The sequence below is a fragment of the Bos taurus genome, chromosome 17 (genome assembly GCF_002263795.3).
Source record: "Bos taurus isolate L1 Dominette 01449 registration number 42190680 breed Hereford chromosome 17, ARS-UCD2.0, whole genome shotgun sequence".
NCBI lineage: Eukaryota > Metazoa > Chordata > Mammalia > Artiodactyla > Bovidae > Bos > Bos taurus.
The window spans coordinates 47607500-47634128 of NC_037344.1; the positions used below are offsets into that span (position 1 = coordinate 47607500).

A 26629-nucleotide genomic window follows, 5' to 3' on the forward strand; every position below is an offset into this window, starting at 1 on the left:
CCACTGGACCACCAGGGAAGTCTCCCCCCAAAGCTTCTAACAGTTAGCACCCAGACTCGTCCTGTTGGTGTGCTTCCCGTGTGGTGTGCAGTCCTTCCTGTCCCGTTTCTACTCACCACATGTTTTGGACATGTGCCCATAGGAAAGATGGGTCTCTGGAACCTTCTTGTGAATGAACTGAGAGTCAGAGGAAACCAGGTACTTGGAGAGACTAAGGACTATGTACAGGACACCTTTAGCTCTACAATGGCTTTTAAAGAGTTAGTGAGCATCTCTCTGTGCTGGCAAAGGTAGCCCACAGGTTGAGTTTACTGGGATGAAAGGTGGTGACTCATGGAAGTTCCGGGAGAAACAGCAAGTCCTCAGCCTCTGCACCAGCAGCCAGCCTGGCCAGAGACTGGCATCACATGTCGCTCACCCTTTGGGTCAAGATGCAGAGTTCTGTTGCTTTGGCTTTTCTTCTCACTGGGCTCTTCTGAGTTGGTTGGCAGCCAGCCTGCTTCCTGCTTTCAGCTATTAATTTGTCCTTGGAGTCAGTTGAGCAGAGCGGCCAGGGTGATCTGTGAATAAAGCAGCATCTTTTGTATGATCGGGATTGTTGCAAACAGTTGTAGAGATTGTACACTGCTCAACTCTACGAGGCCTGATTCACGTCATAATTTCTATGCATGGTACTTCCTGGAGTTGGTCAGGGCACAAGTTGTATGGCTGTATGACAATCCTGGGCGTGATCTTATTTATAGAAAATTATAGAATTATAACCTGGGTGTGTCAACTGTAAAAAAAAAAAAAATACAGCCTCAAAGTCAAGAATTACATTTTATTCGATGGACTTAAGGACATCTTCTCAGATTATTCTGAGGGTCTACTCCAAAGAGGTCAGGAAGGAACTGGATGTATAAGGAGTTTTTGCTGGGAAAAAAAAAAAAGTAGTTGAACTTTGAAAGATTACTGCTAATCACAAAAACAGACATTTCGAGTGAATAATTTTGGTGCTTTTCTTTGTACAGGAAGATCCAAGAGTCTGAGCTTATTGAAATCACTCCTTTGATGTTCACTACAGCTGTCCAGAGCCAGTATCCTGTTTTTCTCCATCCTGAGTCCCCTCAGGGTGAACAGTCAGGGTGGCTGCAGGAGTTGAGGGCTTGATGTCTAGACCGTCCTTTGTTTACTGAAATGGCAGGTGACATTCTTTATCCACAGGTGTGAACAAAGCAGGATGATGACTAAAATTTTGATGATCTAAGTTCAGTGTGATAGAACTTCAGGCAGATTTTACTCTTTTCCTTATACCTGTGTGTATTACTCAGTGTTTTTCTACAGTGAGCATATCCCAACCCCTTAATCAGGACAAAAATGATAAAGGTATCAATCGTGTCCAGTGTGCGTGTGGGGAGGGGCAAGATGTTGGTGTGCTTTTCTGTGCTTGGAGACCTCAATGATACTTCTGAGGTAACGTGACGTCACATACCTCATTGATTCATTCACTCATTCATGATGGATTGATCTTACTGCGTTCCAGCTAACAGAGGTCACAAACGCTGGGCAGCTTCCAATCCTTGAATGACTTTGCTTAGCGAGGATGGTGTTTTTACATTTTTGGAATTTCACATACATCTGAGAATTTCTGCCCTCCCTTCAATGTTTAAAGACTTGGCAACACCAGGCCTGGGCTCATAGTCTGAGTTGTCCAACTCTCCTTAAGTTTGCACTTTATAAGGAATGACATCATCTCCACTTCCACAGCCTTTGAAAATTCAGTTGATCAGCCAATGACTAAAGAATGTCCGCCTCCCTCCCATCTGGCTGGCAGGGGCTCCTGGAGGCCATGTCCCCCTCTTCCTCCACTGGTGGCTCCTCCCACTGTGGGTTTTGGGGAATGCCCCTTCCTGTGTGACGCAGATCCACTCCGTGTTTGATCTTCCGCTCTTTAATCCCCCTCAGAGTGTGGTCCTTTGACAGCTGGGATGATGGTACACACGCCTTGTGTCAGCCTAGGACTTTCAATGCCTCAAGATAGCAATACATCAAAAACGACTTGTCTTGAAGTGACTGGCCTTCATTCTGAATTTAACTTTACCAAAATGGCAGTGTGGAAACAGATTCTTCATACTTATAGGAACACACGGAATCAGCAGTAGAGTTTTATCTCCTTATTAATGTGCATTTATTTACCTGCTTCCATATAACAGGACTTCTGTTCATTATGTTTATTCACATCACGCTTGGGAATTAAAGGGTCCAGAGATTTGAGCAATTCCCTGTAAGTGAGGTGTGTGCACCCCAAGAGATATGCAAAGTGATGAAAAAATTGCAATGATGCAAAAATAGGACCTCTCACCATGTTGTTTTGTAATCTCATCATTTTTATTTATATTTTTCTGCGTATTTTCTATCATGCATGTTATTATGTCAGTAGTTCAAGTATAAATTTGATAAATAAATATATTTATATTAAAGTGAAATGCTAAAAAATAATTTACTGATGTGAGTTCCTGGTTGTAAAAGAAATACTTTAGAACCTGCTAATTCACACTACGGCTTTAACTAGGGTTCACTCGTGTGTAGCATTGTCGGCCTTGAACTGCATATATTAGGTTAGTCCCAAAGTCATGTGCAGAGAAATTCAGCAAAGTACATTCCAGTGATGGGAAGAGGGGCCCAGTGTCCCAGGAAGGAGAAATGGGACAAGATTAACAAAGGCTGTTAATTACATCATAAATAATCACATTAAAATAATTTTTGGCTGGGGCAGGTCCAAGATGTAGTAGGGATGGGGCTGAAAGTTGTTCTATGTTTTAATCTTTTGCATTATGGTCTATTACAGGATATTGAGTAGAGTTCCCTGTGCTGTGTAGTAGGACCTTTTCGAGATATTTTATATATAGGAATTTGTATCTGCTAATACCAAACTTCTAATTTATCCCTTCTCCCACACCTTCTCTCTTTGGTAACCATAATTTTGTTTTCTATGACTGAGCGTCTGTTTTTGTTTCATAAATAAGTTCACTTGTGTCATATTTTAGATTCCACATCTACATGATATCATGTGGTGTTTGTCTGAAAATGGTTCTTAAATGAAATGTTATAGGCTATAAAAGATGTGGTCTTGGTGGGACATAATATGGTCATAAATTGATCCTCATCAATTAGAAATTAGAATAATGAGTGATTGTGGACTATTAATATTACAATAAAGTTACTGAGTATGAGAAAACACAGTATATTTAATTCTTTTCCATAATTAATGAGGGAAGATAAGTAAGGAGACAGGGAGGAATTCAAAACAGCTTTATTTTGAACCAAAGGGGTTTTTTGGGCTATGAACCAATGAGAAGTGACAGGTTTCCCATCAGTTAATTGGAAAGGATGCCGCTAACCAAATCCACAGCACTTGGAAGCGTGTAGCATCCTTCTGTTACCCAGGATATGAGAGATGGGATGAGGGAGAGCAGAAATAACAGGTGCACACCACAGCTCTGATCCCAGGCTGCTGGCTGTTTCAACTGTTACTGGATACTGTATTTGAAACACTCACAAGCATAGATGTGCACGCATATGTGTATATGGGTATGTGTCTATATGTATATATAAACATATGCATATATGCATGCATCATATTTGTTTATGTGTGTCTATATATATCTGTGTGTGTGTGTATATATATGGACTTCCTTGGTGACTTAGATGGTAAAGAATCTGCCTGCAATGCCAGAGATATATGTGTATATACATATGTGTGTATGTATATATGTGTATCATGTTTCTATATGTCTCTGTATGTATCTATGTGTGCATGCATGTATGTGTGTATATATATATGTTTATATTTGTGCTTGTGTGTGTCACTGTGTGTATATATGAGTATGTGTATGTGCATGTATATATGTCTGTGTATGTCAATATGTGTATATATACCTGTGTGTATATGTAATGTGCATATATTGTCATGAATATGTCTATGTGTATATACATGTATATTTGTGTGTGCACATCTGTGCATATGTTGTTGTGTATGTATATGCGTGTATATGCATCTGTATATGTCTGTGTGTGTGTACATGTCCATGTGTGTATATATGATGTGTATATCAATGCGTTTATATTTGTGTTTATATGCGTGTATGTGTATTTGTGTTTGTATGTGTATTTACATCTATCTATGGATATATTTGTGTGTGTATACCTATATAAATACAATAACTCTGTTATGTTTTTGAAATAAACTATACCTTTAAGCCAAGCAGGGTTTGTTTATTCCAGTCCACAGTCCATGTACATTCTGTGGGGAGAAATTATGGCTTTTTCTCCAGCCACTACAGTAGTCATACTATTAAATGTAAATATATAGTAAATGTCTTTGGAAATCAAGTGCTGTGTTTATCTCTATGTAGTAAAGCTGTCAGTGTAACCTGTATTTATTGAACCACAAGTAGATTATAAAATTTCCACTAATGAATGTAAGTAACCCAGTTGTCATCAACAAAAGAAGGAAGTAGCATTTGGTTCAGACCCAGCAGAGCCAAATTTCATGTGTTCTGAGGATTATCTTAATAGTTCCAAAATGCTGCTACTTACAGCGCTGAGATGAATGTTTCAAAATGATGCTCCCAACACAAACCATATTCAGTGTGTACCACAGATGTGTCTCTGAGAAACAACCACTCTCGTTTCTTTCATACATTCATTCGTTCTTGATGTTTGTACTCTATTCACGGATGTTTCTTGAGCAGGGACCTCTTGCCCAATTCAGAACATCTGAAATATGCTATAGAAATGTGTCTTCTCTTATGAAAACATTCTATGTCCACAAAGCACCAGTTCTTAGTGCCCAGTGCTCAATTTCATAATCCCTCTTTAGAAATAATGCTATAAATTATAGCTTCGGGTAGCTGCACTGGAATTATTGGCAACAGATATTAGGTACTTTGTGGGTTAAATAAGCAACCATGTTCTTTCCTAAGAACTTAAAAATGATTCATTGGAGAAACAGTATCTGAATTCTAAATAACCTACGTATGAATAAATTTTAAGAAAAATAAGAGCCTATTCTATAATCAGAAAAAGCTTAGATACTAATAACTCCTGTATCACGAAAAGATTGCCAAATCCAAGTTGATGATGACCTATTTATTTAAAGTAAATTTGACTCAATAAAATCCCAGTGCACAGTAATTGGAACAGCCCTTAGAATTCATCTTCATAGACTAGCAGCTGTCCGTAGTGAATTGAACTTTTCATCAACCATCTTGGTTGCTTACAATTTAAATAAGTTCCTGCAAGGCAGGAATCCCAGCTCCTGTCACCAGAAGGTCAGATGGCTTCCTAGTCTGTGCATACAATCCCCAATTTATAAGTGACTGCATTCAAGATGTTGGTTTCTACTTGGATTATTTATGACACAAAGCATTGTATTGTTTTTCCTCTAGAAGCACCAATGTGCATGGTGCTCACCTACAAATGCTAACTTCAGCCCTGGGGTTCAAATGTAAGAAGTGATTCCTCTTGTCTTTGTTAGATAAGGCAAAGTAGTATGTGTTTTGGGGTCCCCGGGACCACCCCTGAGTTTGATGACTTGTGGGGAAAACTCTAAGGACTCAGCGTACAGTCATAATTGGATTAAAAGGACACAAAGCAAGTTCAGCAAAAGGAAAAGAGACACGGGGTGGAGTCTCGGGGTACTAGACACAAGCTTGGGAAAGTCCCCTCTCAGGAAGTTGTACAGGGTGCCCTTCATCCCTCCAGCAACAAGTTATGACAACACGGATAAACAGTTGTCTCTCTGGAAAGCTCATCCAAGCCTGAGAGCCAAGCATTTTTTACTGGGGGCAGGTCTCCTAGACACCACCTGCCTGGCAGGCACGGTAACTTCAGACCACCAGAAAGAAAGCAGGAGTCCGTCATCAACTATATTGCTTGTACAAAAAATTTAGACTTAGTGAGCCCATTATTAAAGAGTTGAGGAAACCCCTTTCAAAATCCAGATACCAGAGGGCAGCCTTGCCAGCATGCCTTTCTAGGGGGGCAGTCTCAGACCTGCTGAGTTCACTTTTCTTTGCACAATCTGTCTTCAAGTTGTTTCTTTGGGAAATTCCATTCATAGTGCATGCAGGCAAGTCCTTTTCTCACCAAGTCCCATTCCTAAAAGTGGCATCTTTTCTTCCCGCTTTGTTCTTAATATTAGGGGTGACTTGGCTTGTCTCATCTGGTGATAAGAGTGAGGATTTTAGAGATGGAGACTCAGAGCCCACCTCCTTGCCTCTGTGTCATTACAGGTACCACAGCTATAAGTCTGGGGAGCATACCTCTGGGGCTCCCCTCTTGGGAGCATCTTCCACCTGGTCACCCATCAGCCTGCCCCATTTGTCCCCTGGCCTTCTTGCTTCAGATCCATTCATGTTTTCCTCAAGGGACTAAGAAAAGAAGACACAACAGGAAGCATGACTCTTCCCAGCAGTTTGTGCATCCAACTGTTTGCGATTTATTGCGTTGTCCTTTGACTATATCCTTTCCATTTCCCATATATTTATTCACTTGAAATCTCTTAGAGAAAAATAAGGGTGTATGAGGAAACCAGCTCCGCCATGCATTCTCTGCCTATCTCATCCTGCTTCTCTGATATCTGGGGGAAAAATTTGCAAGCGTGTCATCTGTCCCTTTCCGTGAATGAATGAAAGAAGGAATGTGTGAATGGAAAGTAAAAGTGTTAGTCACTCAGTCCTGTCTGACTCTTTGCGACCCCATGGACTGTAGCCCACCAGGCTCCTCCGTCTATGGAATTCTCCAGGCAAGAATACTAGAGTGGGTTGCCATTTCCTTCTCCAGGCAAAAGTACTAGAGTGGGTACCATTCCCTTCTCAACGGGGATCTCCCTGATCTAGGGATCAAACCCAGGTTTTCTGCATTGCAGGCAGATTCTGTACTGCCTGAGCCACCAGGGAAGGAGAGAAATAATAAGCAGTCTGGTATGAGGCCTCACCTGCTTTCACAAATTTGTCATTAGGTCTGAGAAGATGTTAAATCTCAGGACAGGTACTGGCCAGTGTTGGCTAACAAAGAAATCAACCAGCTCAAATAAGTGGCTTGAGCACGAGGAAGTTTTATGTGATGCCAAGGAAAGCCCTGAGACTCGTTGGACCCACACTGTGATTCAGGAACCGTTTCAAATCCTGCTTCACCTGCAGCCAGATCCCCTGGTTGCTCAGCTTCTCAGTGAAAATTAAAATGATCCTGACCTCACAGGGCATACGTGGGAGTGAAATGAAATAAAACTGTCATGAACTCAGAAGAGCACCCAGTTTGTGGAAAGGAATCGATAAGTGATAGTGATGATGGAATGATGGTCCTGGTGATGACAATGCTGATGATGAGGATGTTGTGGGAGGAACACAAGAGTAGAAGTCAGGCAGGGACTTCCCTGGCAGTCTAGTGCTTAAGCCTTTGCCTTCCAATGCAGGGGTTGCAGGTTCGATCCCTGGTTGGGAAGCTAAGATCCCACGTGCCTTGCGGCCAAAAAACCAAAACATAAAACAGAAGCAATATTGCAGCAAATTCAATAAAGACTTTAAAAATAGTACACATTAAAAAAATCTTTAAAAAAAAAGGAATTAAGGCATGCCTCTGTACCCTGTCAACATCTGTTTTCCTATGAACTAGCATGCTTCTCAAAACTGTCTGAGTGGCAGGGCCTGTCCTCCACCCTTGAACTTGGAATGATGCTTGGGAAATTAGATAATACAGAGAAAGGGCCCATCAGTATGTGGCATGGAAAAGACATTCCTAAACTGTGCATTGTTATTATTAATTCACTTTTGCAGTTTGAATGAATTTCTTTTTTCTATTTAATTTTAACAGTCTACGGGTATTCAGGTAGTTTTTTTTTTAATTAAAGCCATCCACTATTATGTGACCGATCCTTGCCTGTGTCACTATTCTGTTTCTGTTAAAGGAAGTAATGACCAGGAGAAAAAATGAGGATGGATGGATTGGAATGGAATTGTCAATGTGTGATTAAATTCTGTTAAACATGGGGTGACACCTGCCAGGCGACCATGTGCCATTAAGTGCTGGGTGTCCCCAGAAGCAGAGGTGACCCACGGATGCCCACCGGCGTCTCAGTTGTGCACTTGCTGTCTCCAACAGGGTAAAGGTGATGAAAGGCATGAACATCATTGGGGTGAGAGCCAGCAGCCCTTCCGTGTGGGAAGTCAAGGAGAGCACAGATTATGCTGGGAAGTACACACCCGCTGTCATTGTTTGTCAGAAGAAGTCGGCTGGCTCGGAAAAAAGGTGAGTCCCCACGGCCTGCCGTGTATTCAGATTATCAGTGAGGGCGGCCTCTGTTTTCCCCACATCATTAACAGCCACTTTCACTGTGGTTTGCATTTGCTGTGCGTCTGTATTATTAGCGCTTCTAGGTAAGACGGATGAAGTCCTTCATTTGGAAAAAGGTGAGCTATTATTCACGGTGGACCTGCTTACAGTCCCAGTGCAGCTCTGGGTCACCTGCAGGGACTCCTCCGTGCAGATGGAGTTTAATCTCCAAATGATGTTACATGGCAACACGACCTCTCTCTAATCTGTACGATTAGGGAAAACGGAAAGTCTGGGCAGCTCTGATAAAACGGCCTATTTTGCAAGTGTTCCAAACAAGAGTTTCTCGAGAAAGCAAACAAACAAACGAGTAAAGTTGGTAGATTTCCTGGCCTGAAAAGGTGCCTTTTACATTTGCCGTGTCATTTAAATATAATGCAAGGATTGCATTTTGTGTGGGCATTTTCTGATGGGCATGTGAACAATCTGCTGTGGAATTATAGGGAATTGTGACTTTGTCTCTGATACTCACCAAATTATAAGCAGTTGATTCACAGCTGGGCAGAGAGACTTGGAAACTCAGTGGTTCTTGATTTAGTTCTGTTTCCTGAAACCTCATTTGTGATTCCGGAGAAGGCAGTGGCAACCCACTCCAGTACTCTCGCCTGGAAAATCCCATGGACGCAGGAGCCTGGTAGGCTGCAGCCCATGGGGTCACTAAGAGTTGGATACAACTGAGCGACTTCACTTTCACTTTTCCTTTCATGCATTGGAGAAGGAAATGGCAAGCCACTCCAGTGTTATTGCCTGGAGAATCCCGGAGTCGGGGGAGCCTGGTGGGCTGCTGTCTATGGGGTCACACAGAGTCGGACATGACTGAAGCGACTTAGCAGCAGCAGCAGCAGCATTTGTGATTCCAAAATATTTCTGGTCTGGTCACCTGTTTTTGCCACTTTGGGGTTGGTTGGGTTTTTTTTTTTGCTCATTGTATTACCGGCAATTGAAATAATAATAAATGGACCAGCCATACCTATACGCATTATTTCTGGAGTCAGGTTTTTAAACTTCCTAGCTCCATGTTTAGAGAAAGTTTATTTTCCATTGTTTATTCTAATATGGAGGTCATGAATCTCAGCTGATGTCTAGTTTGCCTTTGGGGATTTATTTCCAAAGAGCATTTGATGTGAATTTGGGGGTGACATGATGTGAATTTCCCTCCAAGCTCCTGTTTCACGTGGGTGCTCTGAGATTTGGGTTATCAACTGTCAAGCTCTGTCAAGACGTTCCTCTTGTGACCAGTGTTTCAAGAATTTTTTTCTTGAAGATTTGCTTGTAGAGCAAATGAGAGCAGAGAAGAAGAGATCTGTATCTGAGTTCTGCCCTAAGTCTTTATGTAGTAATGGTCTGCCATGTGGAGTACCTTCAAGAACTTATAAATAAGGTCACGTCCAAAAGTGTCCGTGCCAGTGACGTGGTTTGGGAAGTAAGGTGCCAGCTCCCTTAAGGGTTTCCTTTGTGTTGTAATGTTAGCAAAAATTAGGAGGATAGATAGGTAGGTAGATGAATAATGATAGATATATAAACAATAAATAGATGATAGTTAGATAAATAATAGATAATGTGATGGATGGATGGGTGGAGAGATAAATGATACATATACAGATAGATATATAGACAAACATATATTTTTTTCTTTACCAGAAAGTTGCAGGAGTCTGGGGGAGACTTGGGAGAAATCCCAACCAAGGTGCTTTTTTTCCAGCTTGCTTCTTCTTGCCATTTACTGTATGGATTAGTGGGAGTAGCAGTGATTGTAGTGTTATGTATGAAATGCGAAGAGATTTGAATCATTTGAAATGTATTCTTGACTTTCTGGCTAAGCGTTCATTCAGTCTGTCTTGGGCATGGAGAAATTAAGGAAACTTTCCAAGAGAAGCTCATTCCCATTAATATGTAAGGTGTAAGCTGCCTTTTTATGCATCAGCTAAGATAGGCATTCCCAAGGGGCTTTAACACTTCCTCAGATGAAACAGAAAATCAACAGCTCTAGGACATATCAAAATGTACAAATGTATGGTGCTTGCCATTTTCCCCCCTTTCATCTGTATCAGTATCTTTAAGAAACAAATTTGCTGAATGGACTGTCAAGCTACTCCTTCACAGTTCTGATATCATCATGCCACTCACTATGGAGACTATTCCTTATCCATTTGTAGATTCTGATATCAGTTTTCTATTTTCTACTATGGGTCTAGATGACGAAAGAAAGCATGTGGCCTAATATAGACATACAGAAACACACACAACTCTATATCTATAATATGTTATATTTGTGTGCATATGTAGACTATTATATGTATGTGCATATGCAGTATATTACATGTCTTTGTAATATGTCATATATATAGTATATGTATCTAGGACATATAAGGGATATGGGTGTTTCAGTATCTGCATGTATACATGACATACTTATGCGTACTTGTGTATGTCTGCATGAGTACATATGCTTTCTTTCATCATCTGGACCCACAATAAGAAATAGAAAAGTATGTTATGATGCAGAAGTTTATTCAGTGTTTTTCACTCTAGTTGTTACACTACAGCCAGGAAGGCTTTGCTTAATGAGGAAGCTGTAGAATGCATGCTCTTTTATTTATTTATTTTTTTTTTTAGATTCTTTTTTCTAATTTTATTTTATTTTTAAACTTTACATAATTGTATTAGTTTTGCCAAATATCAAAATGAATCCGATGGAAAACCACACCACCGGTGGGTCTGGTTGGTAGCTGTTTCCAGACCCTACAGCAACACATGTTACCTGTGAGAGTCTCCATGAATATTCCTTTAGTGACATCCTAGAATAAGACTATATATAAGACTATAAAGACATTACTTTATGTATTACTATGCAAATCTGTAAGTACACATACTGAATAGTCTCTTGACATACCTGTTCATATCAAGTAAGGTGCATAACAGCATCTGCATTGATGACCTATTGAGGGAAAACCCAGAAAAGGACACTTTTTCAGCAGAGGGACTGGCAACTGTAATTTCTTTTGGAATGAGCTGGGAAGTTGGGGAAGAAAGCTGAATGTAAATTACTTTTTACTGTGAGCCATTTGGACTATGATTTTTTTAATATGTGCATGTATTACCATTTAATATAATGTATACAGTTAAAATAGATTTTTCTGAATAGGATATATTCATTTCTATGTTCAACTTTTATCCTCCCTTTAAATTGTTTTTATTTTGCTTCTGTCTTTATGGGGTTAAATGCAGAAGAATCATGCTCTACTCTTGGGGGTAGTGAGCACACCAGAAGATCCGTTTCCTTTTCCTTGAAGGATAATTGGAGAACATATGATGGATTGGATATTTTCATGTTAATAGGTTTTGCTTCAGAAGCAGTTTTGCTTTATACATTCTCCCTACTCTCTTTGAATGTTTTTCAGTTATTCTTTTTTTTTTCTTTTGGACTTTATTTATTTACTTATTTTGGCTACACTGAGTCTTAGTTGCAGCATGAGGGATCTCTGTTGTGTCATGTGGGATCTTTCGTTGTGGAACAGGGATTCTCTAGTTGCAGCTCATGGGCTTTGCTGCCCCATGGCATGTAGGATCTTAGTTCCCTGACCAGGAATCGAACCCATGTCCCCTACATTTCAAGGTGGATTCTTAACCACTGGACCACCAGGAAAATGCATCCGTTATTCTTAGAGTCAGAGTCAGATCATAAAGATGCAAAAGAGTCAGTCTTAATGAACTTGAGAATCATGGGTTGTGTATTGCTAATAATTTACCATGGACTGTGAAGGTGCATTAATGAAGTTAAGTTCCTGTGACAGGTGTAGTTTTATGGATTAAGAAGATGCTTGTCTAGTGATGAACTCAACAGGAGTAAGTGAAGATCTTTTATCTAAGTTGAACTACATCCTTCATTTTTTTAAAGAACTGTGGTTATTCAAAGCCTTATCATCAGAGTATTAACATATGAATGTTACCCACAGCTATCAGATCTGTTTTGACTAAGCATTGCCAGGAAATATTATGGAACAGAAGGAGAATAACTAATTATGCTCTATCCATCAAATTCCATTTGGCATTTTCTAAATCTTGCTCACTCTAGCACTTTGTAAACTTAAATAAATGTGTAACAAAAGTCATGTATTTTTTTATTTCTTTGCTCTTCTTTGCATAGATGAGTGTTTTCCAAAGTTTGCCATAGTTTCTATCTAAATGATTTTAGGTGGTATAAAGAAACAGGATCAAATAAACTTAAATGACAAAAATGTGTGTGTTTTCCAGTTATCCAGCAGGACTTTTAATTGAAGAGAAATTCATCTCTTTTGGGGCTAATATGTCTTAAAAGTCTCTATCCTTTGTTAATAGATTGTAGACAAGCAAGAGTACATAGTTAGGCTTAATCCTTTCTCATGATTATCCATTTACTTCATAAGATACTGCTTTTCCATTTATTATAGGTAATTTTGTTACGACTTCATGCTCATACTGCTTGCCACATGACAGGACAATAAATTGATGAATGAGTTGTTGGGGAAAGAGATAGTGACTTTATTCAGAAAGCCAGCAGACTGAGAAGATGGGTGGACTAGTGTTGCAAAGAATCATCTTACCTGTGTTAGAATTCAGGCTTCTTTTATACTAAAACGGGAGGCGGGGGGTGTTGACTGTTGCATACTTCTGGTGCAGGAATCCTTTGTTCTTGGAACTATCCATGTAAGTCAGGTTGCAACCTTACAGCCCATTCTGCAACCTTTTAATCTCTATAAAGTATTAAAGCTTTAAAGATCAGAGCCTTGAGAATGGACTATGCTGTATATTTCAGGCTATAGACAAATTCTTAACTTGTAGCAAAAGCAATAGAACACAGAAGTTAAAGTAAAAATAAAGAGATCCAATATGGAGTCAGATTTGTTCTTCCCTGTAACAATATGTTTCATTTTAAAACAAATATAGCTTAAGTAATAGCATGACATACCATAAGTAGAAAGTAATATTTAAAGGATACACAGATATGATTACAATCATGAATGTGTGTTCAAAAAATATATGCTGGCATGATAAATCCATCTCATAATACTTTTATTAGGATTAAGTTTGATAATTCAATGAATGACTTACAAAAAATAAAATGACTTAAGTAAAGTAAAAGTTTACTTCTCTGTCTCATAGGAGAAACTGTGATACAGGCAGGCCATAGATGGCCTGGCAGCTCCTCAGTACCATCAGGGTCCCAGGCACCTATTTTTCCTTAACACCATGTTAATGCATGATTCTTATCCTCATAGAATAAGATGGCTGCTGGAGTGCCAGCCACCATATCTGCATTGCAGGCTAAAAAAAAAAAAAACTGACAGAAAAGAGCCTTCTCCACTGGATCAGTTCCGTTTGAACAACTTTTCTAGAAATTTAGGCCAACCTCCAATACTCTCCTGCTTCTCATTGGTCAGGACTTAATCACATGGCCTAACCAGACTTCAGAGGGAAGTAAGAAACATCATGTATTGCAGGCAGCAGTATACTTAAGTCAGAATCAGTTTTCTGCTCCAAAGAGAAAAGTGGACTGGATGGGTTAAGGGACCAGAAACCTTGATCTCAGCAATTTATAAAGTGTAAATCTTGTGGGATTTCCAGTAGGATGATGGAAAGGACATGATACCTAACCATTCCTTTCATTCTGCCAGGTTCCCATGGAAATTTTCAGTTATTATATTTTAAATAGATAAATAACAAGGTCCTACTGTATAGCACAGGGAACAATGTTAAATACTATGTAATAAATGATAATGGAAAATAATATGAAAAAGGATATATATGTGTACACACATATATGTCTATATATGTATATAAATCACTTTGCTGTACACCAGAAACTAACATACCATTATAAATCAGCTATACTCCAATTAAATAAATAAGTACATACATATAGGAAAAAATTATCATGCGTATGTTAGAAATGTACAGACATATTTGTGAAAAGTACAAGACTGGATTGAAGGAAGATACCAAGATTGCCAGTCTCAATTGTGCATTAGGGTATATATGTATACCTATGGCTGATTCATGTTGTGGTTTCAAAGAAAACCACAAAATTCTGTAAAGTAATTATCCTTCAATAAAAAATAAATTAATTTAAAAAAAGAAAAGGACCAGGAATTTGTGTAGAAGAAATCCAGGTACATACACACACACACACACACACACACACACACACACAAATCAGGACTGTCTCCTAATATTGACAGCAGGTGCTAGTACAGGTGGGCACGGACATGTCAAAGCCAGTAAGATTTCCTCTTTGGACTGGTAACAATAAAAGGCAGTTACTGGACGAGGAGCACACTTTTGGAGCAGGTACTCAAGCAGGCGGAAAACCCATGTGTGTGTGTGCTAAATCCCTCCGTCGTGTCTGACTCTTTGTGATCCCATGGACTGTAGCCCGCCAGGCTCCTCAGTCCATGGAATTTTACAAGCAGGAATACTGGAGTGGGTTATTATTTTCTACTCCAGGGGATGTTCCCAACTTGATCTCAAGTCTCTTGTGTCTTTTGCATTGGCAGGTGGGTTCAATACCACCGCACCAGTTGGGAAGCTGCAGAAGACCCATAGGCATTTAAAAATATCACCTCAAGAAATTTTGGAAAAATTCTTAAAAATCAGAGATAGAATTAGAATTTTGTGCATGAAATAGAGATAATTTTAAACACTGACCAGTGGTCTCAGATTCTAAATAAGCATGATGTCATCAAAGACAGATGAAGCCAGCAAGGAGAAAAAGTCCGTGAGGTAATAAAGATGGAATGAGAAACTCAATGACTTTTGGACTTGCTACTGTAGAAACTGCAATCAGGGACTTCCTGGTGGTCCAGCAGTTGAGACTCTGCCTTCTAATGCAAGGGGTACAGGTTCGATCCCTAGTCATGGAGCTAAGAGTCCATGTCTCAGGCCAAAAAAACTGAAACATAAAAAAGAAGCAGTATTGTAAAAGATTCAATAAAAACTTTAAAAATGCTGTACATTTTTTAAAAATTCTTAAAATGAAGTCAATGAACTTGAGAGAAAACTTAGGGAGAAAGAATTTTTAGAAGAGAGAATAAAAGAACTGAAAATAAAGAAATCCCTAAAAACCAATCAAACAAGACTATATAGAAAGAATGACCACAGGTACAGCTGAAGATAACCTGTTACCATAAGGTCTGGCACAACTAGTTCTATACCCAAGAGAACTGGAAACAAATGTCCACACAAGAACTAAGTACAAACATGTTCACAGCAGCATTTGTTATCACAGCTAGTAGATGAGCAGATAAACACATGATCTATCTGTGCAAAGGAATGCAAGGAACTCTACTCAGTGGTCTGTGGTAACTGAAATGGGAAGGAAATAAAAAAAAAGGGGGGCGGAATATATGTATACCTCTCACTTTGCTATACAGCAGAAACTGATACAACATTGTAAACCAACAATACTCCAATAAAATTTTTTTTTAAGGAAGAAGGTAGATTAGTGGTTGCCTGGGAAGGGGAGAATGGAGAGATTTTGGTCATGAATATGGGGCTTCTTTCGGAAGTAATAAAAAGATATTCTAAAATTAGATAGTGCTGAGGTTTGTTCAGGGCTTCCCAGCTGGTGCTAGTGGTAAAGAACCCGCCTGCCAATGTGAAAACCATAAGAGATGCAGGTTCAATCCCTGAATCAGGAAGATTCCCCTGGAGGAGGGCATGGCAACTCACTTCAGTATTGTTGCCTGGAGAATCCCCATGAACAGAGGAGCCTGATGGGCTATAGTCCATGGAGTCTGAAAGAGTTGGACAGGACTGAAGCAGCTTTAGCACACATGCACACATGCTGGTTGTTCAACTAAAAACCTCTGGATTTAAACCACCATTAAAATGGTGACTTTTATAGTATATGAATTATATCTTGATAAATCTGCTATAAAGTCAGTTTATTACAAAAAAGCTAATGAGATAAGACCAATTTTATCAATAAATATAGGAGAGGGAAAATTTAGCAGATATTCAATCAGGATGTTGCCAGATGGCAACATGACTCGTGATTCATAATGTCCCCTTCATTGACTCAGTATGTATTTCTGAAAATTCCCGTGGTGAACGTAAAATTCTTTTAATTAGGAAAATATCAGATATGGAAAACAAACAACAAAAAATAAAGTTGTAATGCACTGTGGCTAGGAAAATTGTTTAATAGAGTCTGTACATCTCTCTTGTCATTGTGCAGTGGAATATTGACAGTTTAGCAATGCCTTATTCATCTGCTGACTTGTCCAAATTTGAAGCCGGAAAGAGCTGGCCCTTCTTTTTGGCTCCACGCAAAAATCTCGTAATAGAGATGTTATAGATCGGTTAAAAATGTTCAGTTTTGCTTTAGAAAGCGAAGTTTTAATGATTGCAATTTACAGCTACTTGACAATGTCAGGATGACAGATCAAGTGATAGAAATAAAAAGATCTTTTTTTTTTTATTAATGTAATGATTTGATTAGAGTTATTTTCTAGCAATTTCTCTTCGTCAAGGCAATTCAGGTCTTCTGACATCCAGAACTTGAGTTTAACAACAAGACCTGAGACAATGGTGTAAAGTTATCAAAATTTTATGTCTTTCTTGTGGAAAGTGTGATTTTTTTTTTTTGACGCCTTAAATGCTTTCAGTATCCTTATTGTTGGCTGTTATGGATTATAATAGTAATACGTATTACCATCTGAATGATAATTCTTTCACAAAGAGTAGAAACAATACAGGTGTAAGATTCATGAAATCTAATATTCATTGCTCATTTTTATCCTGGCCATCTTGCAGTTCACCAAAGAGGCAATAAAAGGTTAAACGTCAACCCTATCAATGTTAGCCTTCACTGGACAGTTGTGAGAATCTCATGTAATCCTAAACAAGAACAGACACACTTTGAAATAATCAAGAATACATACCTGGATTTCCCTGGTGGTCCAGTGGTTAAGAATCAACTTTGCAAGGCAGGGGACGTGGATTCAATCCTTAGTCTAGGAAGATCCCACAGGCCATGGGGCAACTAAGCCCATACACCACAACTACAGATACCTGCACACCCTAGAACCTGTGCCCTGCAACAAGAGAAGCCACCACAATGAGAAGCCCTCTTACTGCAACTAGAGAATAGCCCCCATTCACCACAACTCGAGAAAGCCTGTGTGCAGCAATGAAGACCCAGGGCAGCAAAATATATATATATATATATTTTTTTTTTTTAAAAAAAAGAACACATACCCAAGTTCTCCTTGATCATGAAAGATTTTGCTTTATTTCCACAGCCTAACTGAAAATTCCTTAATATACCAGATGAATTACATTAGTTGTACATGGAGCCTGAGTTGTATATGGAGCTTCGTACTTGAGAATGAAGGAAGTTTTCCCACTGTCTTTATTATTTTTTTATATTTTATGTTGGACTGTAGTTTATTTACAGTGTTGTGTTGGTTTCAGGTGTGGAACATACTGATTTAGTTGTTATCTGTGGTTGTTGTTTGGTTGCTCAGTCATGTCTGACTCTTTGTGATCCCATGAACTGCAGCAGCAAGTCTTTCCTGTCCTTCACTATCTACCGGAGTTTGCTCAAACTCATGCCCATTGAGTCAGTGACGCCATCCAACCATCTCATCCTCTGTTGGCCTCTTCTCCTCTTGTCCTCAGTCTTTCCCAGCATCAGGGTCTTTTCTAATCAGCCGGCTCTTCGCTTCATCTGGCCAAAGTATTGGAGCTTCAGCTTTAGCATCAGTCCTTCCAAAGAATATTCCGGATTGATTTCCTTTAGGATTGACTGGCTTTATCTCCTTGCTGTCCAAGGGACTCTCAAGAGTCTTCTCCAGCACCACAGTTTGAAAGCATCAACTCTTCAGTGCTCAGCCTTCTTTGTGGTCTAACTCTCATATATATACATAACTACTGGAAAAATCAGTAGTTTTTTGTCTATATGGACCTTTGTCCTAATTATATTGGCAAAACAAAGATACAAATAATGAAATATTTTTCTGAGAATGAGGAAGAACACAGAATCCTCATACACCATTGAAAGAATTATAAAATAGTTTGTCCTCCTTGGAGAAATACTTGTCAGTATCCAACTATTGACTTAAAATTTTTTTTTTTTACTGAAATATAGTTGATTTACAATGTGTTACTTCATTATGGTGCTAGAGAAGACTCTTGAGAGTTCCTTGGATAGCAGTGAGATCAAGCCAGTCAATCTTAAAGGAAATCAACCCTGAATATTCACTGGAAGGGCTGATCCTGAAGTTGAAGCTCTAATACTCTGGCCACCTGATGTGAAGAGCTGACTCATTGGAGAAGACCTTGTTGCTGGGAAAGACTGAGGGCAGGAAGAGAAGTGGGCAACAGAGCATGAGATGGTTAGATAGGATCACTAACTCAATAGACATGAGTTTGAGCAAACTCAGGAAGATAGTGAAGGGCAGGGAAGCCTGGTGTGCTACAGTCCATGGGGTTGCAAAGAGTCAGACAGTACTGAGCGATTAAACAACAACAGCAACTTTCATGTGTACAGCAAAGTTATACATATATATTCTTTTTTCACATTCTCTTCTAAGTTATTACAAGATATTGAATATAGTTTCCTGTGCTATACAGTAGGTTCTTAGTCACAGACATAGACAACAAATTTATGGTTACTAAAGGGGAAAGGTGGGGGGAGTGATAAATTAGGAGGTTGAGAGAAAAATAAACACTCTACCATACATAAAATAGATAATCAGCAGGGACCTACTGGCCATTGATGCATGTTTAAAACATGCATCCATGTGACCCTGAAAGGACAGGTCTAGATACTTCTCCAGATAAACACTTAGCCATGGATATGGAGAGATGGGTACGGGAGTATTCATTATTGCATTTTTGAAAAACAGCTAACTGTTAAAAGCAGCCTGAATATCCATCAAAAGATAAATTGATTTTAAAATTGTACATTTATCTAATTGAAATCTATGCAGCAATAAGACAACAATTATGAAGCAATAAGACAACAATTATGAATTACCTAAGTGTAATTATTAATGAATGTTTATTAACATTTGTTTTGATAGGCCAGGGTTCTTGGTTTCCTTAATCAATAGAAATGGATAAGATGCCAAACAAAACATTCAAGCAAGGCTTCAGTGAGGCCCCTGCTATAGCAGGAGGGAGCAAGAACAAGTAACAGGCCCCCATGTTCACTCCTGGAAGGCGTGAGAGCTGTTCCCTTATAAGAGGTGAGGATAGGGGTGTATCCAGGGGTCCAGCTGGAGAGGTTGCTGAGGTGCCTCAACAGATGAATAGATGAGGAAGTTGTGATACATATACACAATGAAACATTACTCAACTATATAAAAGAATGCGTTTGAATCCATTCTAATGAGGTATATGAACCTAGAGCCTGTTATACAGAAAGAAGTTAAGTCAGAAAGAGAAAGACAGATATCATATATTGACACATATATATGGAGTTTAGAAATATGGTACTGATGATCCTATTTGCGGGGCAGCAGAGGTCACACAGATGCGAAACACAGACTTATAGTCACAGTGGGGAGGGAGAGGGTGGGATGACTTGGGAGACTAGTACTGAAACATATACATTACCATAGACAACATAGACAGCCAGTGGGAATCTGCTGTATGAAGCAGGAAACTCCAACCTGGGGCTCTGTGACAACCTAGAGGGGTGGGATGGGGAGGGTGTGGGAAGGGGCTTTACGAGGGTGGGGACATATGTATATCTATGGCTAGAATTGATGCTTTTGAACTGTGCTGTTGGAGAAGACTCTTGAGAGTCCCTTGGACAGCAAGGAGATCAAACCAGTCAATCCTAAAGGACATCAGTCTTGAATACTCATTGGAAGGACTGTGAAGCTGAAGCTCCAATACTTTGGCCACCCGATGTGAAGAACTGACTCATTGGGAAAGAACCTGATACTGGGAAAGATTGAAGGCAGAGGATGAGATGCTTGGATGGCATCGCAGACTCAATGAACATGAGTCTGAGCAAGCTCTAGGAGTTGGTGATGGACAAGGAAGCCTGGCATGCTGCAGTCCATGGAGTTACAAAGAGTCAAACACAACTGAGAGACTGAACTGAACTGAACTGATGGCTGATTCATGCTGATGTATAGTAGAAGCCATCACAATATTGTAAAGTAATATTTTTCCAACTGAAAATTAAATTAAATAACGTGTAGAGTATGATTCTACTCAAGTCATTCTATCTGTATTAATCTGGATTAATACAGATATAAATGGGATGAGCCATGGCTGCTTCTTAAAAGACCAACCATTGAAAGATAATCCAGAGGAAGGTGTGTGAGGGTGTCAGGCAGGCCTCATGTAGGGGAAAGCTTTAAGATTTTCCTAAAATAGCATCCTAGTTGTGTCCCTGGAAAGGTAAGCTTATTTGTATCACTTCCTCTAGAAACAGATAGACTGAGAAAGGAGGCAGCAATCCTTCAAGCCCATGGCTTTACAGTGAAGGAAAATTACAAGCCCAATTCCCAATGAATTTATACCTTGGGTTGACTCATTTACCACTTCCTGACACATACACCATCTTATTTGGTGGTCGCAGGGGGGAGTGTGAGATTTGCCTGAATGTACCCTGGTGTGGCTTTACTTTTATTACATCCATATATTTGATATTTAACATCTCCCATTTCCAAGTAGAGTACCACGCTTAGAATTAAATTATTAAACACCCACTCTCAGCAGGGAACAATGTGAGTTACCGCTGTACATCTTTACTAGAGAATCTGCCTTTGTTTTGGGTAGGATATCCAGGGCACTATAATAAAAAATGCCAACTGTTTTCTCTGCTAGAGCTACACGAATGCAGCATAAATAATAACCTAATAGCAGCAATAATTATATGATGCCACTGGCTGGTGTTCATCAGAATATTTCATAAGCACACTCCAGGGTTGTAGATCATGGCTAATGTTGGGTTGCCCAGGTTTGTGATTTCACAAAGTCATACCAAGCCACTATATATTGCCTCTTCCTTCACAGAAATGATGAAAAATGTCTGCAGTAGCAGAAGTATCTGGTGTGACATGTAATATCCCATCAAGAAAACCATGGGCTAATATTTGTCTTCAATATTAAATTTAAATAGTAAATCAAATACAATATTAAATAGTAAATTTCTGAACTTGAAACTTCATTGGATAAGTGTGTGTACACGTGTGTATGTGTGTGTCTATAGCCACAAATCATAGTCCTTAGTGTCCTTCCTTCCAAACATGGAGAACATTATCAGTAGAAGTCTTAAAGGAAAAAAAAAACAAGTCTGTATCTACATTGATATGTATATATCTGTATATCTTTATCTCTGCATCTGTATTTTCATATATATCCATACTGATAACTTACCTATACATGTCTCAGTTTATAATTACACATGTATGCATAATAAATATGCATCATGCAAAAAATAAAATTATTTTTATTTTGAAAGGGTCATGAGCTTTTGTAGTCAAATTTGTTTTGCTAAGTATCCATTGCAAAAATGGTGCACTGCATAACTTAGATGTTTTCTAGGGGCCAAGTTCTTTGGGAAAGTCATTTTTTTTTTTTTTTTGAATCATTTACCTGTATGAGCCTCCACAGTCTCTGATCTGTGCATTCATCCTCGATGACAAGCCTTTGCTGTCAGCACCCTACCAAGCCTCTCAAAATCCCCAGGTTTTTCCTGTGTGCTTAGCTGGAAGAAGCAAAAGCTATATTTGGATTATCTGTTTTCTTGAGGGCCTGGGGAGCAGTTTAGAAAGATAATAGTATTTCATGGAACATTAAAAAAGAAACAAAAGAAAAATTATGGGATCCATCCAAAGAAGCTTTATTTACAGTCCAACTGTGAAAAGTATCATCTTGTTTCTTATGTTCTAAAAATTTTGCTCTGATTATTGTTTTTTCAGCCAGGATGTCTTATTTTATTTTTAAGAGCACATGTTTTGGATTTGCTATCATTTCTAAACTCATTTTTTTTTTCTGACAGTACTCACCTTCCATGCTGGGTGCCAGTTCAAAAAGTTTCTTTGGTAACTTATTAGTCTTTTAACCCTGGTGGTTGATTTGGTCAGCAGTTAGTCTGGTGGGCCTTGTCTGCTTTGGAATTGTACTTGAACTGAAACATAGTTGGAAAAATTAGTGGTGGGGCACAGGACTTTATATTCCTACCTAGAGCTCTTAAAAAAAAGTTTTGTTATAAATTATGTAACATAAAATGCACCCATTTTAAGTGTGCAGTTAAATGAATTTTAGAAAAAAATTTTTTTATCCAGTCATCTTGTTTAAGAAGATTTCCATCTGTGGAAAAAGTCCCTTTTTACCAATTTGCCATGAAACCCCACTTCTTCACCGATTTCAGGCAACCACTTGTCTCTTTTCTGAATCCATAATTTTGCTTTTTCCATAATAGCTCAAGTCAGAAACAATCCAAATATGTATCAACTGGTGAGTGGATTAAAAGCTGTGCTACACTTTAGCAATGGAATACTACACAGCAGTGAAAAGGAAGTGGCCACTGATGCATGAAAAAATATGGTTAGGGAGTCCCCTGATGGTCCAGTGTTTAGGACTCTGTGCTCTTACTGCCAAGGGCTCAGGGTTCAATCCCAGGTCGGGCAACTAAGATCCCACAAGCCATGAAGTGTGGGGGAATAAAAAAGATAGAAAAATCAAACAAAAAATCTGGATAAAACTCAAAAGTATTACACTGATTGGAAGGAGCCAGTCACATGAGATGACCTATTCAATGAGTCCATTTACAATAAGTTCTCCATATCTGCAAATTCAACCAACTGTAGATCAAAAATTTTTAAATTCAAGAAAGTTCCCAAAAAGCAAAATTTGCATTTGCTCACACCAGCAACTATGTACATAGCATTTATATTGTATCTACAACTCTTTACGAAACATTTGCTCTGTATTAAGTATTGTGAGTAATTAGAAATGATTTAAAGTATATAAGAGGAGGTGTAGATTATATGCAAATGCCACACCATGTATGTAAAGGGATATGAGCATCTCAGAGTTTGGTAGCCTCAGGGGTGGTGGTGGGAACTAATCCCTACAGATATTGAGGAATGACTATGTGTATGTGTATATACAGTCTTCCCTGGTAGCTCAGACAGTAAAGAATCCTCCTGCATTGCAGGAGACCCAGGTTCGATCCCTGGTTCAGGAAGATCCCCTGGAGAAGTGAATAGCTACCCACTTTAGCATTCTTGCTTGGGAAATCCCATGGACAGAGGAGTCTGGTGGGCTACAGTCCATGGGGTTGCAAAGAGTCACACACAACTCAGCAACTAACACTTTCACTTCACTTTTTCATATATATTCGTGTGTGTGTGAGTGTGTGTGTGTGTGTGTGTGTGTGTGTGCACACGCTCAGTTGTGTCCACTCTGTGACTCCATGGACTGTAGCCCACCAAGCTTCTTTGTCCATGGGATTTCCCAGGCAAGAATACTGGAGTGGGTTGCCCTTTCCTTCTCTAGGACATCTTCCTGACCTAGGGATCGAACCTGCATCTCTTATGTTCCTGCATTGGCAGGGGGATTCTTTACCACTGAGCAGCAGGGAAGTCCACAGGAACATCCCCTGGAGAAGGAATCAGCAATCCATTTGATTTTTCTTGCCTGGGAAATCCCAGGGACAGAGGAGCCATGAGACTGGGGGGCTACAGTTCATGGGGTTGCAAAGAGTCAGACATGACTGAACAGCTGAGCACACACACAATCATCAGGAGAAGAAATGACCCACTGACCAGCCATTCTAATTACAGGCAATATGAAAAGGTTTCATCTCACTATTTTGAAGGGATTTGTTTCTTTAAACAAAAGATGCCAATCAATAAATGCAGGGAACTCTAAGATCATTCATCTTTGTCATAAAAGTAGATCCAAGTCTTTATATCATAGAAATGAGATGCTAAGGATGACTTTAACTCACACTGCAAAGTTGGTGATCCCTTTGATATATAATCTGAAGTCTGAAATATTTCAGAAGAAAAAAAAAATGTCTGTTTTTTTCCATTGTAGACAGAATACCTATAGATGTAATTGTATTAGGATCAATTTCACAATGTGCAAAAATCACATGGGAACTGCCTAAACATACCAAGGTTTTCTTTCAGTTCAGTCAACATCAGTTTTTGTGATGGATGTTGTGCTTGTCTATAGCCACTCAGCGTTTTGCTTGTGGAACTCTTGAAGTCTGAGATACTTGCTAAATGTGGTTTTGATTACACACTCCTGGAGCCAAACGGAAGTGGATGAGAGAAGCACTTTGCGTGGTGTGCAGATGCTTGTTATAACAAATCCTCTCAGAGAAAACCTGTGTGAAGTCCTAGGAAAGAAATGAGACAGCACAGGCTTCTGAAGGGGCTACATGGAGAGAATGAATGTCAGTGTTAAATACCATATATAGAAGTTGGAGGAATGAAGATGTTTGTCAACATGCAGAGCTTCATGGTTGTGTGCATAGACTTTTCTTTTACATCTTTCAAAATATTTTTTATTGTATGTGTTTCCTTAATAAAACCCTGGAAAGGAACTTCCCTGCTGGTCCAATGGCCAAGATTCTGCACTCCCAACGCAGGGGGTCTGGGTTCGATACCTGGTCAGAAAACTAGATCCCACAGGCCACAACTGAAGATTTCACATGACACAACCAAGATCAGGAGCAGCCAAATAAATAAATAAGTATTTTAAAATAAGAAAGACTCACAGCATGTCTGATAAGTACTATGCTTTTTAATTAAGTGTGAAGGGCAGAATACGTTTTGAAATCTCTTTTACAAATACAGTTGATATGAAGATCACCGTGACTTTGGGTGCTGGAAGTTACCATCATCACCACTTTGCTTGTTGCTCTCATTCATTTTTGAAGGCTATGCTAAATTTCAGTTCAAGACTGAATGAATGAATTAATTTAAAGGTACATTTTTCTACTCCAGCATCCCTGAATTTCATCTCCTTGAGCACTCGATTAATGAGCCTTCCTTAAAAGGAATTTAGGGACATCCCTGGTGGTCCAGTGGTTGAGAATCTGCCTTGCAGTGCAGGGGACTTGGGTTTGATTCCTGGCTGGGGAACAACGATCCCACATGCCCCAGAGAAACTAAACCTGTATGTGGCGACTGCTGTATCCGAGAACGGCAACTAGAAAGTTCGTGTGCCGCAACGAAATATTGTGCGTAACACAACAAAGAGGACGAGGGCCGCACCTAAGACCTGATGCAGGTCAAGTAATACCAAAATAAATACATGAATCGTTTCTTTTAAAAAAAGGAGTTTAGGTTTCTTAAAACAGGGTAAGACATAAATTCAAGGACTTAATATTCGTAACAAGTCAAAACCTAAACCTCTCTATGCTGCATTAAATATAGAAAAGTATATTTTAGTACACTTGGATGTATTTGTACACGACAAAAAAGTCTTCACAAAAGTTCTTATACAGAAAAAAAATATATCTGCATGTGCCAGAATTTGTTAAAATGGTTATTCACCCTTTGGTCCTATATTCTAGGAACTTGTTCTAAATAAGTAATCACAAATATTGTGCACAAGCATGATCTTCACACTTTAATTAATAGCATTAATAAAAATTAATAGCACTAAATATTAAGGATGGGGGTGATTAAAATAAAACTTGAGGATATTCACATAGCAGAATATGACAGGGTCAGTAGAATGCTATTTTAAAGATTTACTGATACCAGAAAATGCTTTTACTTGACTTGTGTGTGTACAAATATGAGGAGCTTTCCAGGTGGCTCAGTGGTAGAGAATCTGCCTGCCAGTGCATGAACCACAGGAGACATGAGTTTGATCCCTGGCTCAGGAAGATCCCCTGGAGGAGGAAATGGCACCCCTCTCCAGTAGTCTTACCTGGGAAAGCCCACGGACAGAGGAGCCTGGCAGGCTGTAGTCCATGGTGTCACAAAAGAGCGACATGACTGAGCACGCACGCACACATACACACATACATACAGCATTGTCTGAAGGCTACAAAAATGGAATTTGTAACACAGAATTTTAATAACAGTGAGATTATAGGTCGTATTTATTTTGTCCTCAATCCAATCTCTACACTATTTTTTGAGAACCTTGGAGAAGGCAGTGGCACCCCACTCCAGTACTCTTGCCTGGAAAATCCCATGGACGGAGGAGCCTGGTGAGCTGCAGTCCATGGGGTCGCTAGGAGTCGGACACGACTGAGCAACTTCACTTTCCGTTTTCACTT

General features: G+C 39.3%; 1 protein-coding gene across 2 annotated transcripts in view; it reads left to right on the forward strand.

Annotated features, from left to right (window-relative positions):
* The window catches only part of TMEM132D (transmembrane protein 132D), an 893199-nt gene that overhangs the window by 413886 nt on the left and 452684 nt on the right, over window positions 1-26629 (forward strand). For both annotated transcript variants that reach the window (XM_002694460.6, XM_059876309.1), the window contains exon 3: window positions 8143-8289. In XM_002694460.6, coding sequence (XP_002694506.1) covers window positions 8143-8289 — 147 coding nt within the window. The remainder of the gene's footprint in view (window positions 1-8142; window positions 8290-26629) is intronic.